Source organism: Ranitomeya variabilis, chromosome 1 (genome assembly GCF_051348905.1).
Source record: "Ranitomeya variabilis isolate aRanVar5 chromosome 1, aRanVar5.hap1, whole genome shotgun sequence".
NCBI lineage: Eukaryota > Metazoa > Chordata > Amphibia > Anura > Dendrobatidae > Ranitomeya > Ranitomeya variabilis.
Window position 1 is genome coordinate 798,214,968 of NC_135232.1, and position 19,558 is coordinate 798,234,525.

General features: G+C 45.5%; 1 protein-coding gene across 3 annotated transcripts in view; it reads left to right on the plus strand.

The window, feature by feature from the left end:
* The window catches only part of TBC1D2 (TBC1 domain family member 2), a 185,173-nt gene that overhangs the window by 53,445 nt on the left and 112,170 nt on the right, over positions 1-19,558 (plus strand). For all 3 annotated transcript variants that reach the window (XM_077273736.1, XM_077273750.1, XM_077273743.1), the window contains exon 4: positions 17,457-17,586. In XM_077273736.1, the coding sequence (XP_077129851.1) occupies positions 17,457-17,586 (130 nt within the window). The remainder of the gene's footprint in view (positions 1-17,456; positions 17,587-19,558) is intronic.

Below are 19,558 nucleotides of genomic sequence, written 5' to 3' on the forward strand. Positions count from 1 at the left end.
AAACCAACTAGCCCCCTTAATCCGAGCAAACAAATCAGACAACAGAGGCAAAGGGTACTGAAATTTGACCGTGATTTTATTGAGAAGGCGGTAATCTATACAGGGTCTCAGAGAGCCATCCTTCTTGGCCACAAAAAAGAACCCTGCTCCCAACGGTGACGAAGACGGGCGAATATGCCCTTTCTCCAAGGACTCCTTTACATAACTCCGCATAGCGGCATGTTCTGGCACAGATAGATTGAAAAGTCGGCCCTTAGTGAACTTACTACCAAGAATCAAATTAATAGCGCAATCACAGTCCCTATGAGGAGGTAGGGCACTGGACTTGGGCTCATCAAATACATCCTGGTAATCCGACAAAAACTCAGGGACTTCAGAAGGAGTGGAAGAAGAAATTGTCATCAAAGGAACATCACTATGTATCCCTTGACAACCCCAACTAGACACAGACATTGATTTCCAATCCAGTACTGGATTATGAACCTGTAACCATGGCAAACCCAACACGACAACATCATGCAAATTATGCAACACCAAAAAACGAATATTTTCCTGATGTGCGGGAGCCATGCACATGGTCAGCTGAGTCCAGTATTGAGGTTTATTCTTGGCCATTGGCGTAGCATCAATCCCCCTTAAGGGAATAGGACTCTGCAAAGGCTCTAAGGAACAACCACAGCGCCTGGCAAACTCCAAGTCCATCAAGTTCAGGGCAGCGCCCGAATCCACAAATGCCATAACAGAGTAGGATGACAATGAGCAAATCAGAGTAACAGACAAGAGAAATTTAGGCTGTACAGTACTAACGGTGACAGACCCAGCGAACCTCCTAGTACGCTTAGGACAATCAGAAATAGCATGAGTGGAGTCACCACAGTAAAAACACAGCCCATTCTGACGTCTGTGTTCTTGCCATTCAGCTCTGGTCAAAGTCCTATCACATTGCATAGGCTCAGGCCTCCGCTCAGAGGATACCGCCAAATGGTGCACAACTTTGCGCTCGCGCAAACGCCGATCTATCTGAATGGCCAAAGACATTGATTCATTCAGACCAGCAGGCGTGGGGAACCCCACCATAACATCTTTAAGGGCTTCAGAAAGACCCTTTCTGAAAATTGCTGCCAGGGCACACTCATTCCATTGTGTAAGCACAGACCACTTTTTAAACTTCTGGCAATATACTTCTGCTTCATCCTGACCCTGACATAGAGCCAGCAAGATCTTTTCTGCCTGATCCACAGAATTTGGTTCATCATAAAGCCATCCGAGCGCTAGAAAAAATGCATCCACATTAAGCAATGCAGGATTTCCTGGCTCAAGGGAGAATGCCCAGTCCTGCGGGTCGCCACGCAACAAAGAAATAACAATCTTTACTTGCTGAATGGGGTCACCAGAGGAGCGGGGTTTCAGAGCAAGAAAAAGTCTGCAATTATTTTTGAAATTCAAAAATTTAGATCTATCCCCAGAAAACAAATCAGGAATTGGAATTCTAGGCTCCAACATCGGATTCTGAACTACATAATCTTGAATACTTTGTACCTTTGCAGTGAGTTGATCCACACAAGAGGACAAACCTTGAATATCCATATCTACACCTGAGTCCTGAACCACCCAGAGGTTAAGGGGAAAAGAAAGGCAAAACAAGCTGCAAAGAAAAAAAAATTGACTCAGAACTTCTCTTATCCCTCTTTTGAGATGCATTAACACTTTTCTGGCCAGCTGTACTGTTATGGACCTGGTGGTTAGGAGCACCCGGAATGACCTGATGGTTAAAACGTAAACCTGGGACAAGCTCTGAGGAGGTTGTAACTCTACTGACCGCAATCCCTAATCCTATCACACACACTAAAAATAGCCATGGAGCGTACCTAACTCTCCCTAGACGCCTCTTCACAGCCTAAGAGCTAACTACCCCTAAAGATAGAAATAGGAGCCTACCTTGCCTCAGAGAAATTCCCCAAAGTAAAGGTAGCCCCCCCACAAATATTGACTGTGAGTTAAAAGGGAAGTGACAAACACAGGAATGAAACAGATTTTAGCAAAGGAGGCCGAATCTTCCCTAGAAAGACAGAGGATAGGAAAGGGAACTGTGCGGTCAGTATTAAAAACTACAAAAACCACGCAGTGTGCAAAAAGACCTCCACACCGACTCACGGTGTGGAGGTGCAACTCTGCACCCCCAGAGCTTCCAGCTAGCAAGGAAATATCATAATTGCAAGCTGGACTAGAAACATAGCATGTACTGAGAAATATATTCAAAAACCAATGAACAACAAATGAACTAGCAGGGACTTAGCTTCTGCTGGAGTAGACAGGTCATCAGAGAAATCCAAGAGAGATCTGAACCAGTACTGAGACATTGACAGCTGGCATGAACTAACGATCTAAGCAGAGTTAAATAGGAAAGCCAGCAGAAGCAATAAGCGAGGGCAGCTGAGAAAGCCAACCTCAAAGATCAGCAGTTCCACTCAAAGCCACCAGAGGGTGTCCAAGGACAGAACTCACCAAAGTACCATTCACGACCACAGGAGGGAGCCCGAGAACGGAATTCACAACAGGAGGACCACTCGTTCGCATTGGCACAGGGCCCCTCAAAGTACGGCGGTGTGTTTGCACGACAGGGGCGCCTCCCACCGGCAGCGTCACTTTTGCGTACTATGAGGGGCCCTGTGCCGGTGACGTCGCCAACGAGTATGCCCCCCCACCTGATGAAGGAACCTGCACTTTCATCTGCACCTTCCTCTTTATCCCCGTGTAAGGTGGTATAGTATGCGGGAAGGGGAACCTGACTTTCAGCAGGGTCAGATTCTGGCTGTGTAGCTTGCAAGGGGAATGTAGTGGTCTGGGTCAATGTACCAGCAGACTCATCTAGCACTGGCTGGGCAATGGGCAGGATGCGGAGGAAACACAGATATAGGCCCAAATAATAAAGTGGGCTAAATGCAGTTCAAAATTGGTAACAGGACTAACCAGGTGGCATTGCTTTGTTCAGTGGAGGACAACTGTAATGAGAGGCTGACACAGTGAGTAGGCCCAAATAAGTAACTAGGCTAAATGCAGTTCAAAATTGGTAACAGGACTAACCAGGCGGCATTGCTTTGTTCAGTGGAGGACAACCGTAATGAGAGGCTGACACAGTTAGTAGGCCCAAATAATAAAGTGGGCCAAATAAAGTTCAAAATTGGTAACAGGAGTAAACAGGCGGCACTGCTTTGTTCAGTGGAGGAAAACACCAAAGAGCGGCAGACACCGTTAGTAGGCCCCAACCAAACTCGTAGGCCAAATGCAGTTAAATATCTGATATAGGCCGAAAGCCTGAAGATTGAAGCTCAGCTTTGTTCAGTGGAGGAGAACACCAAGGAGCGGCAGACACCGTTAGTAGGCCCAACCAAATTAGTAGGCCAAATGCAGTTTAAAATTTGTAAATATAGCCTGAAAGCCTGAAGATTGAAGCTCAGCTCTGTTCAGTGGAGGAGAACACCAAGGAGTGGCAGACACCGTTAGTAGGGCCCAACCAAACTAGTATCCCAAATGCAGTTTCATATTAAAAATATAGGCCGAAAGCCTGAAGATTGAAGCTCAAGGAAAAAAACCTGGAGAACACCAAGGAGAGGCAGACACCGTTAGTAGGGCCCAACCAAACTAGTAGCCCCAATGCAGTTAAATATCTGATATAGGCCGAAAGCCTGAAGATTGAAGTTCAGCTATATTCAGTGGAGGAGAACACCAAGGAGCAGCAGACATCGTTACTAGGGCCCAACCAAACAAGTAGCCCAAATGCAGTTTAAAATTCCCTATAGGCCGAAAGCCTGAAGATTGAAGCTCAGCTTTATTCAGTGGAGGAGACAAGCAAGGAGTGGCAGACACCATTACTAGGTCCCAACCAAAGTAGTAGGCCAAATGCAGTTTAAAATTCCCTATAGGCCGAAAGCCTGAAGATTGAAGCTCCGCTTTATTCAGTGGAGGAGACAAGCCAGGAGTGGCAGACACCGTTACTAGGGCCCAACCAAAGTAGTAGCCCAAGTGCAGTTTAAAATTCCCTATAGGCCGAAAGCCTGAAGATTGAAGCTCAGCTTTGTTCAGTGGAGGACAACACCAAGGAGCGGCAGACACCGTTAGTAGGCCCAACCCAACTAGTAGCACCAATGCAGTTTTCAAATTCCTATAGGCTGAAAACCTGACAATTGAAGCTCAGCTTTTTTCAGAGGAGCACAGCTGTATTGAGTGGCGCAGACATAGGTAGTAGGCCTTAAACCAAAAAGTTGGCTCAATGCAGTTTTAAAAAGGTTACAGGGGTACACAGGCAGCATTGGTGTGGTCAGCGGAGGACGATTGCAAGGAGGGACCGCAGACAGACTTACTAGGCCTAAAATAAAAAAGTAGGCTCTATGCAGGTTTAAATGGGTTACAGGGGTACACAGGCAGCATTGGTGTGGTCAGCGGAGGACGATTGCAAGGAGTGGCGCAGACTTACTAGGCCTAAAATATAAAAAAGTAGGCTCAATGCAGGTTTAAATAGGTTACAGGGGTACACAGGCAGCATTGGTGTGGTCAGCGGAGGACAATTGCAAGGAGTGGCACAGACTTACTAGGCCTAAAATAAAAAAGTAGGCTCTATGCAGGTTTAAATAGGTTACAGGGGTACACAGGCAGCATTGGTGTGGTCAGCGGAGGACGATTGCAAGGAGTGGCGCAGACTTACTAGGCCTAAAATAAAAAAGTAGGCTCTATGCAGGTTTAAATAGGTTACAGGGGTACACAGGCAGCATTGGTGTGGTCAGCGGAGGACGATTGCAAGGAGTGGCGCAGACTTACTAGGCCTAAAATAAAAAAAGTAGGCTCTATGCAGGTTTAAATAGGTTACAGGGGTACACAGGCAGCATTGGTGTGGTCAGCGGAGGATGATTGCAAGGAGGGACCGCAGACAGACTTACTAGGCCTAAAATAAAAAAGTAGGCTCTATGCAGGTTTAAATAGGTTACAGGGGTACACAGGCAGCATTGGTGTGGTCAGCGGAGGACGATTGCAAGGAGGGGCAGACACAGTTAGTAGGGCCAAAAAAGTAATAGGCAAAATGCAGTTAAAAATAGATTACAGGAGTACGCAGGCGGCCTAGCTTTGTTCAGTGGAGGACAACTAGTGTCTGACACAGTTAGTAGGCCAATATAATAAAGTGAGGTTAATGTCTGGCAAAAAAAAAATTGCACAAATAAACAGGTGGCATACCTAGGTACAGGGGTGGGCTCCTCTGCTGACTTGCAGACAGTGGTAGTTGGTGCAAAGTATTAACTGGTGTAAATGTAGGACAGGGCCCCTGAATATTTTTACTAGCATCAATCATGTCAACAAATGGTATTGGCAGTGCCATTGAAGGATTTAACAGCACAGACTAAACAGTGGTGGAGCAGTGAGAGGTAATTTTGCAAGTGGTAGAGCACTGTTTGAGCTGGGGGGGGGAACACTCTCTTGTGGGCGGCGGTACTGGCCCAGGGCCCCTCATGTTACGACGGTGTGTCTGACGTTGGGTGTGCACCACCACCGCCTGAGACACTTTATTGTACTATGAGGGACCCTGTGCCAGTGCCGTCGCCCAAAAGTGGGCACACCCACCTGTTCAGCCAAACGGCACTCGAGCGGGTGCTTGCGCCAAGTGGTGACCACGGCCCCGTGGGGGGAGTCAGCCCATTTAGGGAGGTGTAAAAATGGCCTATGGTGGACATACAGCAGCTGCAAATGGAGAAATTGGAGCAGTCGGTAAAACGAGTCCAAAAGCAAGACCTTTTTACAGGAAAGCTAGGTGTCAGCAGGGAAAGGTGGGGCAAAATAATTAGAAATCCATGATTGGTTCATTTTAATGAAGGTTAGATCATCAACATTTTGGGTAGCCAGACGAGTCCTTTTTTCGGTCAGTATTGAACCAGCAGCACTGAATACTCTTTCTGATAGCACACTAGCAGCTGGGCAAGCAAGCTCCTGTAAAGCATATTCTGCCAATTCAGGCCAGGTGTCTATTTTGGATGCCCAGTATTCAAATGGGAATATTCAAATGGGAATGACGTGTGAGGGAGAACATCGATAAGGGAGGAAAAATAGTTAGTAACCATACTGGACAAATGTTGTCTCCTGTCACTTTGAATTGATGCTGCAGTACCTGTCGTGTCTGCGGTCATTGCGAAATCACTCCACAACCTGGTCATAAAACCCCTCTGTCCAACGCCACTTCTGATTTGTGCACCTCTAACACCTCTGCCATGTTGCCCCCTGCAGCTCGTGTGAGAACCATCACCGCCGCTGTGTGCTGGGAATGCCTGAACCAAGCGGTCTACAAGAGTGGCTTGTTTGGTAGCCAATATTTGCTCAAGGTTCTCATGTGGCATGATATTTTGCAATTTCCCTTTATAGCGTGGATCCAGGAGGCAGGCCAACCAGTAATCGTCATTGGTCATCATTTTGAGAATGCGGGGGTCCCTTTTTAAGATACGCAAGGCATAATCTGCCATGTGGGCCAATGTTCCAGGTGTCAATTCACTGCTTGTGCTGGGTTGAGGAGCACTTTCTGGCAAATCAACATCACTTGTCTCCCTCAAAAACCCTGTACCTGACCTTGTAAAGCCACCAGTTTCTATTCCCCCCTGAGAAGCTTCCTCCTCCCATAAATATTCATCCCCATCATGCTCCTCGTCCTCTTCCTCTTCGTCCGCCACCTCGTCCAGGAGACTTCCCTGAGCAGACAATGGCTGACTGTCATCAAGGCTTCCCTTGTCCTTGGCTGCAGACGCCTGCTCCTTTATGTGCGTCAAACTTTTCATAAGCAGACGCATTAGGGGGATGCTCATGCTTATGATGGCGTCGTCTGCACTAACCAGGCATGTGCATTCCTCAAAACACTGAAGGACTTGACACAGGTCTTGTAGCTTCGACCACTGCACACCTGACTCATGTCTGCCATCCAACTGCCTGCCCGTGTATGTGTATCCTCCCACAAATACATAACAGCACGCCTCTGTTCGCAGAGCCTCTGAAGCATGTGCAGTGTGGAGTTCCACTTTGTTGCAACGTCGATTATTAGGCGGTGCTGGGGAAGCTTCAAAGATCGCTGATGGTTCTGCATACGGCTGGAGTGTACGGGCGAACGGCGGATGTGCGAGCAAAGTCTTCGCACCTTCAGGAGCAGGGCGGGTAACCCCGGATAACTTTTCAGGAAGCACTGCACCAGCAGGTTCAAGGTGTGAGCCAGGCAAGGAATGTGTTTCAGTTGTGAAAGGGCTATGGCAGCCATAAAATTCCTTCCGTTATCACTGACTACCTTGCCTGCCTCAAGATGTACACTGCCCAGCCATGACTGAGTTTCTTGCTGCAAGAACTCGGCCAGAACTTCCGCGGTTTCCAACACAGCCTGCTGACGCTTACCACTAGCTGTTCCATAATGGGACACCTCGTGTGCAACACTGGCAGCTGCGGATGGAGTGGTCGTGCGACTGCGGTCTGTGGATGAGCTCTTGCTTCTGCTGGAGGCGGAGGAGGAGGGGTGGCGAACGCCTACAGCCAGCTGTTTCCTAGACCGTGGGCTAGGCAGAACTGTCCCACTATGGCTGTCCCCTGTGGACCCTGCATCCAGCACATTAACCCAGTGTGCCGTGATGGACACGTAACGTCTCTGGCCATGCCTACTGGTCCATGCATCTGTTGTGAGGTGCACCTTTCTACTGACAGATTGCCTGAGTGCATGGACAATGCGGTCTTTGACATGCTGGTGGAGGGCTGGGATGGCTTTTCTCTCAAAGAAGTGTCGACTGGGTAGGTCATAGCGTGGCACTGCGTAGGCCATCAGGGCTTTGAAAGCTTCGCTTTCAACCAACCGGTAGGGCATCATCTCTAACGAGATTAGTCTAGCAATGTGGGCGTTCAAACCCTGTGTATGCGGATGAGAGGGTGAGTACTTCCTTTTCCTAACGAGAGTCTCTTGTAGGGTGAGCTGGACTGGAGAGCTGCATATGGTAGAACTAGCGAGGGTGGTGGTGGACATGGCAGACTGAGAGAGGGTTGGTGAGAGAGAGGTATTCTTGCTGTTGGCCTACATACAGTGTTTCCTCCCAAGAACCTGGTGATTCCCTGACTGCTTTGGCCTTGCTACGATACCTCCACATTTGCTGCAGGTGGTGTCGTAAACGGTGGGCTTACAGTGAGGGAAGGAATGTAGCGTTGCTGACTAGCTTCATTGTGAGCGGGTGCAACAACGTTATGGGACGTTTGGTAGTTAGTCCAGGCTTGCAAGTGCATGGTGGTTAAATGTCTACGCATGTAAGTTGTATTTAAATTTTTGACATTCTGACCTCTGCTAAAGGTCCTTGAGCATTTCTTACAGATCACTTTGCTCTGATCATTTGGATTTTGGTAAAAAAAATGCCAGACTGCACTCTTCCTACTATCGAATACCTTTTCAGGCATTGCGCACTGTGCTACTTTAACCGGATGGCCACGCTGTCCTACAACTGTTTTTTTGTTTTGACACACGTTTTTTGCCAGATACGGGCCTGCCAGATGAAAGCTGTTGCGATGTTGATGCCTGCTGTGGCTCCTCCTCCGCTTCAGAGCTACTGCCAGCGGAACCCTGTTCCCCCAATGGCTGCCAATCGGGTCAACAACTGGGTCATCTATCACCTCCTCTTCTATGTCCTGTGCACCTTCCTCTGTGTCACCGTGTCAGCCGGTGCTATAGCGTTCGGGACGGGGCACCATAGTCTCATCACGGTCAGATTCTGGCTCAGTACACTGCGAGGGCAATGTTGTGATCTGAGTCAATGGAACAGCATAATGATCTAGCTGTGGCTGTGCATCTGTGCACTCCATGTCCGATTCATCATGTAATGGGCATGGCCTGTTAACAATTTCCCTTTCTAACCCAGGCACGGTATGTGTAAAGAGCTCCATGGAGTAACCTGTTGTGTCGCCTGACGCATCCTTCACTGTTGTTCTGGGTGAAGGACACAAGGAAGCGACTTGTTCCTGACAGGGAGCATCCACTGACGACACGCTGCTTTTAAATTTTGCACTTTCCGAAGAGGAGGCAACTTTTTCCTGCTGCTCCGGCTTTGAAAGCGGTTTTCCTACTCCCAGAAAAGGGAGCTTTCGAGGCCTTGTGTAGCCAGATGATGACGCTGGCTCAACAACTTGAGACTTAGGGGCTATATTGCTTTTCCCACGATCACCTGATGCTCCACGACCACCACCACTACCATCATTGCCAGCTGGCAATGACCAGTTACGGCCACGACCTCTTCCACCAGACTTCCTCATTCTTGGAAAAATGTAACCAAACAACCGTTATATGGTACTTGTTGTGAATTTAAAACTCCCTTTATAGGTGTGTGAGACTGTTTGAAAAATCAGGCCCACTGTATTACACTACACAGTTTGATTGGCAGAAAGTGGCTGGCAGATATGCCACTAACAGGACTGACGCAGATGCACTCACTGGCAATATAAATCTCCCTTTTTTATGTGTGGGAGACAGCAGAAAAATCAGGCCCACTGTATTACACTACACAGTTTGATTGGCAGAAAGAGGCTGGCAGATATTTAAAAAAATACAAGGGCTGTAGTAGAATTTCAATCTCCCTACAATGATCAAAGGACAAGAACGGCAGCAATAAAAAGGACTGCTGCACACAAGAATGTGGACAAAAACAAGAGAACTGTGCAGAAAGGAGCAGCAGGACTTTTGCTTTTAAAAAAGCAGTTGGTTTGCACAGCGGCGTACAAACAGCAATGCAGCTATCAGGGAGCCTTATAAGCTACAGAGCTGATGCACAGAAATCTAGCCTCCACTGTCCCTGCCAAGAAAAGGTGCACAAGCGGTTTGGGGGTTTATCTTCCCTCCCTAACAATATCCCTGCTTCAGACGAAGCTGCAGCAACCTCTCCCTATGCTCAGATCGGCAGAAGTAAGATGGCGGTCGGCGTGCACGCCCCTTTATAGCCCCTGTGACGCCGCTGAAAGCAAGCCAATCACTGCCATGCCCTTCTCTAAGATGGTGGGGACCAGGACCTATGTCATCACGCTGCCCACACTCTGCGTCCACCTTCATTGGCTGAGAAATGGCGCTGAACGCGTCATATGAAACGCGACTTTGGCGCGAAGATAGCCGACCGCATGGCCGATCCCACACTGTGATCGGCTCGGGTTTCACGAAACCCAACTTTGGCGAAAGTCGGCGATTTATGAAATTGACCCATCCGTTTCGCTCAACCCTAGTTTTGACCAATTTGAGGGGTGCAATTTTTAAAATGGTGTCACTTTTGATTATTTTCTATTACATAGGTCCCTCAATGTCACTTCAAATGGGATGTGGTCCCTAAAAAAAAAAAAAAATGAAATTTTGGAAAAATGAGAAATTGCTGTTAAACTTTTAATCCTTCTAACTTCCTAACAAAATTATGTTTCAAAATGATGCTGATGTACAGTTGACGTATGGTAACTATATACTAATCTATTTTGTGTGCTATCTGGTTTAAGGGCATAAAAGTTCAAGGTTTGAAAATTTCAAAATGTTCCCATTTTTTTGTCATATTTTCTATATTTTCAAAAATAAACGCAAATCACATATAGAGCAAAATTAACCACTAACATGAAGTGCAACATGTCACGAAAAAAGTCTCAATCACTGGGATACGTTGAAGCTTTCCAGAGTTAACTCATAAAGTGACACTGTTCAGAAGTATAAAATTTAACCTGTCAGGGAGGTAGCTTGGGGCCGAGGGGTTTAACCCCTTAGAGCCCCTGCCCTTTTTCGTTTTTAATTTCTGTTTTCCGCTCCCCTTCTTCCCAGAGCCATAACTTTTTTTTTTTCTGTCAATATGGCCATGTGAGGGCTTTTTTTCTTGTGCAGCGAGAGGGAACTTTTGAATGACATCATTACCATGTCATGCACCAGAAAACGGGAAAAAAATTCCAAGTGCGATGAAATTGCAAAAAAAGTGCAATTCCACAACATTTTTGGATTTTTTTTTACTATGTTCATCAAATGCTAAAACTGACCTGCCATTATGATTCTCCAGGTCATTACGAGTTCATAGACTCCAAACATAACATGCCTAGGTTCTTTTTTTATTTAAGTGGTGGAAAAAATCTAAAGTTTGGTAAAAATAAAAATTTGCTCCATTTTCCTAGACCCATAGCGTCTCTATTTTTCGTAATCTCGGTTTGGGAGATGACTTATTTTTTGCGTGCCGAGCTGACGTTTTTATTGATACCATTTTGGTGCAGATACAATCTTTTGATCCAGCTCACTGACAGACCGAAGGAGCACAGAGATTTCGTCCAGACCAAGACGTGCAGCAATGGAAGATGAGGAAAAGATGTGTACTCCAGCTCCTTAAAATCTTGAAATTCTTTATTGGTGCATATAAATATAGCGTGAATAAAATCCTTGGTCGTTTCGATCTATGCGATCGTAATCACCTCATGACTGCATCCACTTTTGAGCAAGGATTTTAATCACGCTATATTTATATGCACCAATAAAGAATTTCAAGATTTTAAGGAGCTGGAGTACACATCTTTTCCTCATCTACAATCTTTTGATTGCCTGTTATTGCATTTTAATGCAATGTTGCGGCAACCAAAAAACATAATTCTGTTTTCACTATTTTTCTCACTACACAGTATAGCGATAAGGATAATCCTTTTTTTATTGATAGATCTGCGATTCTGAACACAGCGATCCCAAATGTGTATGTTTGATTTTTTTTTTATTGTTTTATTTTGAATGGGGCGAAAGGGGGATGATTTAAACTTTTATATTTTTTTAACACATTTTTTTTTTTTTACTTTTGACATAATTCAATAGTCTCCATGGGAGACTAGAAGCTGCCATAACCCGATCGCATCTGCTACATACAGGCGATGGTCGGTTCACCTGTATGTAACAGAATTGCTCACTTGCTATGAGTCCCGACCACCTGGTGCCGCTCATAGCAATCCAGCACTGACAACCATAGAGGTCTCCAGGAGACCTCTGGTTGTCATGCAAACCCACCGGTGACCCGCGATCGCGTGACGGGGGTTACCAGTGGGCAGATTTCCGACCCTATGGCCGGAAGCACGTGTTAAATGCCGTTGTCAGTTTGACAGCAGCATTTAGCGACTTAATAGCCGCGGGTGGATTGCGATTTCACCCGCGGCTGCTCCGGGCAAAGATGTGGCTCCGAGAAAGATGTGGGCTCAGTCGGAGTCCACATCAAAGGGAGGGAAGCAACCTGCGCAGTACTAGTGCGGCGGAGGTCACAAAGCGGTTGACCCCTTAATGACCAGGCCAAATTTTTAAAATCTTACCAGTGTCACTTTGTGGTAATAACTCTGGAACACTTCAAAAAAATCCCAGTGATTTTGAGCTTGTTTTTTTGTGACATATTACACTTTATGAAAATGGTAAAACAGGTTATGTTTTGTGTTTATTCATAAAAAAAAATCTGAAGTTTGACCAAACTGTAAAAAAAAAAAAATAAACAGCAATTTTCAATCTTGAGTCCAGATAGTCATACCACAGAAAAACATTAACCCCTTTCTGACATCTGACGTACTATCCCGTCGAGGTGGGGTGGGCCTGTATGACCACCGACGGGATAGTACGTCATACGCGATCGGCCGCTCTCACAGGGGGAGCGCGGCCGATCGCGGCCGGGTGTCAGCTGCATATCGCAGCTGACATCCGGCACTATGTGCCAGGAGCGGTCACGGACCGCCCCCGGCACATTAACCCCCGGCACACCGCGATCAAACATGATCGCGGTGTACCGGCGGTATAGGGAAGCATCGCGCAGGGAGGGGGCTCCCTGCGGGCTTCCCTGAGACCCCCGCAGCAACGCGATGTGATCGCGTTGCTCCGAGGGTCTCCTACCTCCCTCCTCGCCGCAGGTCCCGGATCCAAGATGGCCGCGGCATCCGGGTCCTGCAGGGAGGGAGGTGGCTTACCGAGTGCCTGCTCAGAGCAGGCGCTGGTAAGCCTGCAGCCCTGCACAGCAGATCGCAGATCTGACAGAGTGCTGTGCACACTGTCAGATCAACGATCTGTGATGTCCCCCCCTGGGACAAAGTAAAAAAGTAAAAAAAAAATTCTCCACGTGTGTAAAAAAAAAAAAGAAAAAAATCCTAAATAAATAAAAAAAAAATATTTATTATTCCCATAAATACATTTCTTTAGCTAAATAAAAAAAAAACAATAAAAGTACACATATTTAGTATCGCTGCGTCCGTAACGACCCAACCTATAAAACTGCCCCACTAGTTAACCCCTTCAGTAAACACCGTAAGAAAAAAAAAAAAAAACGAGGCAAAAAAACAACGCTTTATTATCATACCGCCAAACAAAAAGTGGAATAACACGCGATCAAAAAGACTGATATAAATAACCATGGTACCGCTGAAAACGTCATCTTGTCCCGCAAAAAACGAGCTGCCATACAGCATCATCAGCAAAAAAATAAAAAAGTTATAGTCCTGAGAATAAAGCGATACCAAAATAATTATTTTTTCTATAAAATAGTTTTTATCGTATAAAAGCGCCAAAACATTAAAAAATTATATAAGGCTACGTTCACATTTGCGTTGTGCGCCGCAGCGTCGGCGACGCAACGCACAACGCAAACAAAAACGCAGCAAAACGCATGCACAACGCTGCATTTTGCGACGCATGCGTCCTTTTTTTGCTTGATTTTGGACGCACAAAAAATGCAACTTGTAGCGTCCTCTGCGCCATGACGCATGCGCTGCAGGGACGCATGCCTCGCAAAACGCAAGTGCAACGCATGTCCATGCGCCCCCATGTTAAATATAGGGGCGCATGACGCATGCGGCGACCGACGCTGCGGCGCAGAACGCTAATGTGAACGTAGACTAAATGAGATATCGCTGTAATCGTACTGACCCGACGAATAAAACTGCTTTATCAATTTTACCAAACGCGGAACGGTATAAACGCCTCCCCCAAAAGAAATTCATGAATAGCTGGTTTTTGATCACTCTGCCTCACAAAAATCGGAATAAAAAGCGATCAAAAAATGTCACGTGTCCGAAAATGTTACCAATAAAAACGTCAACTCGTCCCGCAAAAAACAAGATCTCAGATGACTCTGTGGACTTAAATATGGAAAAATTATAGCTCTCAAAATGTGGTAACGCAAAAAATATTTTTTGCAATGAAAAGCGTCTTTCAGTGTGTGACGGCTGCCAATCATAAAAATCCGCTAAAAAACCCGCTATAAAAGTAAATCAAACCCCCCTTCATCACCCCCTTAGTTAGGGAAAAATAAAAAAAATAAAAAATGTATTTATTTCCATTTTCCCATTAGGGTTAGGGTTAGGGCTAGAGTTAGGACTAGAGTTAGGACTAGAGTTAGGACTAGAGTTAGGGCTAGGGTTAGGGCTAGGGTTAGGGTGAGGGCAAGGATTAGGGCTAGGGTTAGGGCTAGGGTTGGGGCTAGGGTTAGGGCTGGGGTTAGGGTTAGGGTTGGGGCTAGGGTTAGGGTTAGGGCTAGGGTTGGGGCTAGGGTTGGGGCTAGGGTTGGGGCTAGGGTTAGGGCTAGGGTTAGGGCTAGGGTTGGGGCTAGGGTTAGGGCTAGGGTTAGGGCTAGTGTTACGGCTAGTGTTACGGCTAGTGTTAGGGCTAGTGATAGGGCTAGGGTTATTGCTAGGGTTAGGGCTAGGGTTAGGGCTAGGGTTGGGGCTAGGGTTGGGGCTACAGTTAGGGTTGGGGCTAAAGATAGGGTTAGGGTTTGGATTACATTTACGGTTGGGAATAGGGTTGGGTGTGTCTGGGTTAGAGGAGTGGTTAGGGTTACTGTTGGGATTAGGGTAAGGGGTGTGTTTGGATTAGGGTTTCAGTTATAATTGGGGGGTTTCCACTGGTTAGGCACATCAGGGGCTCTCCAAACGGGACATGGCATCCGATCTGAATTCCAGCCAATTCTGCGTTGAAAAAGGAAAACAGTGCTCCTTCCCTTCAGAGCTCTCCCGTGTGCCCAAACAGGGGTTTACCCCAACATATGGGGTATCAGCGTACTCAGGACAAATTGGACATCATCTTTTGGGGTCCAATTTCTCCTGCTACCCTTGGGAAAATACAAAACTGGGGGCCAAAAAATAAGTTTTGTGGGAAAAAAAAGATTTCTTATTTTCACGGCTCTGCGTTATAAACTGTAGTGAAACACTTGGGGGTTCAAAGTTCTCACAACACATCTAGATAACTTCCCTGGGGGGTCTAGTTTCCAATATGGGGTCACTTGTGGGGGGTTTGTACTGTTTGGGTACATCAGGGGCTCTGCAAATGCAACGTGACGCCTGCAGACCAATCCATTTAAGTCTGCATTCCAAATGGCGCTCCTTCCCTTCCAAGCTCTGTCATGCGCCCAAACAGTGGTTCCCCCCACATATGGGGTATCAGCGTACTCAGGACAAATTGGACAACAACTTTTGGGGTCCAATTTATCCTGATACCCTTGTGAAAATACAAAACTGGGGGCTAAAAAATCATTTTTGTGAAAAAATGATTTTTTATTTTTACGGCTCTGCATTATAAACTTCTGTGAAGCACTTGTTGGGTCAAAGTGCTCACCACACATCTAGATAAGTTCCTTAGGGGGTCTACTTTCCAAAATGGTGTCACTTGTGGGGGGTTTCAATGTTTAGGCACATCAGGGGCTCTCCAAATGCAACATGGCGTCCCATCTCAATTCCAGTCAATTTTGCATTGAAAAGTCAAATGGCGCTCCTTTCCTTCCGAGCTCTGCCATGCGCCCAAACAGTGGTTTACCCCCACATATGGGGTATCGGCATACTCAGGACAAATTGTACAACAAATTTTGGGGTCTATTTTCTCCTGTTACCCTTGGTAAAATAAAACAAATTGGAGCTGAAATAAATTTTGTGTGAAAAAAAGTTAAATGTTCATTTTTATTTAAACATTAAAAAAATTCCTGTGAAACACCTGAAGGGTTAATAAACTTCTTGAAAGTGGTTTTGAGTAGTTTTTAGAATGGTGTCACACTTGGGTATTTTCTATCATATAGACCCCTCAAAATGACTTCAAATGAGATGTGGTCCCTAAAAAAAAAATGGTGTTGTAAAAATGAGAAATTGCTGGTCAACTTTTAACCCTTATAACTCCGTCACAAAAAAAAATTTTGGTTCCAAAATTGTGCTGATGTAAAGTAGACATGTGGGAAATGTTACTTATTAAGTATTTTGCGTGACATATGTCTGTGATTTAAGGGCATAAAAATTCAAAGTTGGAAAATTGCGAAATTTTCAAAATTTTCGCCAAATATTCATTTTTTTCACAAATAAACGCAAGTTATATCGAAGAAATTTTACCACTATCATGAAGTACAATATGTCACGACAAAACAATGTCAGAATCGCCAAGATCCGTTGAAGCGTTCCAGAGTTAAACCTCATAAAGGGACAGTGGTCAGGATTGTAAAAATTGGCCCGGTCATTAACGTGCAAACCACCCTTGGGGGTGAAGGGGTTAATACATAAAGTTTCCCTCATGTCAGCTTTACATCAGCACCATTTGTGAAATGTTGTTTTATTTTGTTAGCATAAAAGGAAATTTACAAAATATTTTTGTTAGGGACCTATCCAGGTTTGAAGTGACGTTTTGGGGTCCTATATATTAGAAACCCCCCAAAAGTGATACCATTTTAAAAACCGCATCCCTCAACATATTGAAAAATGCTGTCAGGTAGTTTATTAACCCTTCAGGTGATTTTCAGGAATTAATGCAAAGTGACCTAACAGGAATTAAAAAGTGTATTTTTACCACCTAAATGTCGCTAACATCTGAACAGGCCACTATAGCCGACAGACTCCAAGGGCTCATACTCACTTGCGAGAAACTCGGATGAGTCTCACATGTTAATACCCGGCGCTGCTGCCGGCACTCAGATCGGAGCGTGCGGCCGCATGGCAATACATGCATCCGCACGCTCTGCTCCTGAGTGCGGGGTGCAGTGCCGGGTATTGCCGTGCAAGACTCATCCGAGTTTCTTGCAAGTGAGTATGAGCCCTAAGACCGCTATTTGCCTGTGAATTGCCATGGCAAACATCAGGACCACACAATCATGATCTCAGGGTGCTAATGGGGTTAATAGGAAACCCCCACACTCTGTTAACCATTTACAGTATATGATGTAGTCACTATTGACAGCAGCATCTAAGGGGTTAAAAAGTTATGGACGGTGCCAACACTAATCGTGGCTGCTGCAGCAAGTTGTCAGCGATAGTGGACAGCCGACAGCTGCTGGATTGTCAGCTGTAGGGGGAGGCTATTCCCCTATATCTTAGGTCAGTGAAAGATGTATTGGCGGTCATTAAGGGGTTAAACTTTGTAATTTAGAACATATGTTTATTTTTTTACCTGTGTGGTCCAATAATCCCCAAATAATTTTTTTCAATAGATGTTGAATTTTTGCCTCCCGTGAAGACACCAACGGAAGTGGTGGGTTTAAATGTGGCCTCAATGCCAGCTCCACAGGAATCCATGTCTCTTCAAAACATCTCCCTTAAACATCCATGGAAAGAAATACAGTAAGTTAAATTAATTCCTGTTCCATTCAGTTACATTTACACCAGTCTAAATTTTGCTTTAGTTCTGCACAGTTTCACAAATAGTGGTAGCACATGACCGCCATAGTCTGTGTGCACCATGGTGTTATGTGAAGTTGGCTTTACCAAGCAAATTTAAGTAGCTGTAATATTGCACCTCTTCGTTTTCCAATTTTAGAAAAAAATGAATGGCAAAATAATCAAGTGGATCCTTGACAAAGTCAAGTCGAGCTTCACATTTTGCTTGTTATTTATTAGAGGAAATATTTTACTCATGTTTTTTACTAATAAACCAGATGCTAATTCTTGAAAAATATTATGTATTCTAGTCTTTTTTTTCCATTTATTGTCCATGCTTAAAAGACTGGTGGTTTTTTTTTTTTTTCCTTTTCTTGACGGAAACCAAAAGCATTATAAAATATAACGTACTTTATCCTGTGACTTTTTTTTATAACCATTTTGAAAGATCTGGTAAGTGTAAAGTGTAAAAGACTTCCACAGATCCCAATATATAATCTTGGCATCATATTGCAACCAACCTTCTTATAAGGTAAACATCCCTTACGTACTTTATTTAAGAATTATAGACTAGAGCTAAATGTATAAGCAAACCGTGGCTTTTAGACATTGAGGCCATGTTCACACGTTGCGGATTTTACCGCGGATCCGCGGCGTTTTTGATGCTGCGGATCTGCAACAGTTTTCCATGCGGTTTACAGTACCATGTAAACCTATGGAAGACCCAATCCATTGTGCACATGCTGCAGAAAAAAACGCGCAGAAATGGAGCATTGTTTTTTCCGCAGCATGTAAATTCTTTGTACAGATCTGCAGCATTTCTGCACCCAATGACTTGCATTGAGTCGGGCACATCCGCAGCAAAACCGCAGATGTAAAAAAGATCTGCTGTTTAGCTGAGGGGGAAACGCTGCAGATCAGGAGGAGGGGAGTGTGGGCGGAGACTGTTTGTGTGTGTGTGTGTGTCTGCAGGGCTGTCGGGGGTCTGTGCAGGGCTGTAGGGGCGTCCGCTGGGGCTGTTGGGGGTCGGCCGGGGCATCCGCCGTGGCTGTCGGTGGTCTGTGCGGGGCTGTCGGTGGTCTGTGCGGGGCTGTCGGTGGTCTGTGCGGGGCTGTTGGTGGTCTGTCAGGGGCTGTTGGTGGTCTGTCAGGGGCTGTCGGTGGTCTGTCAGGGGCTGTCGGTGGTCTGTCAGGGGCTGTCAGGGGTCTGTGAGGGGCTATCGGGGGTCTGCCGTGTCTTTCGGGGGGTGTGTGTGTGTGTGTGTGCAGGCATCGTCCGAAGGGACTACAAGTCCCATCGGACTATGCCTGCTACAGTGACAGTGATTGACACATTAGCCAATGATGGGACAGTAGTAGTCCCATCATCCGGCTAATCTGTTGAATGTAAAAAAAACAAAACACAAACTTATAACAGTATATGCAACATATAACAGTACATACAACATATAACAGTACATACAACTTATAACAGTACATACAACTTAGAACATACAACATATAACAGTACATACAGCATACAACGTATAACAGTACATACAACATGCAACATGTAACAGTACATACATATAACAGAACATACAACATATAACAGTACATACAACATACAACATGTAACAGTACATACATATAGACACAGTACATACAACATCGAGTACATACTCACCATCACCTTGTCACCTTGATCCCTGAAGCCATTGTCACCTGTAAAAAATATTAAAATAAATACAAACAATATACTCCCTGATTCGCAGATCCAATTAAAACGAGTGTCCCACAACGATCTCCCGTGGAGAGCAGCCACATCAGCTGATGCGAACGCTCTCCAGGGGCTCCAGGAATACAATGACAGAAGGCATCCTTCCGCACTGTATTCCTCAGCCACTGTAAAAAATAGTCCCTAGTCTCACTTGTGGCACTGCTGTGTGGGAAAATTC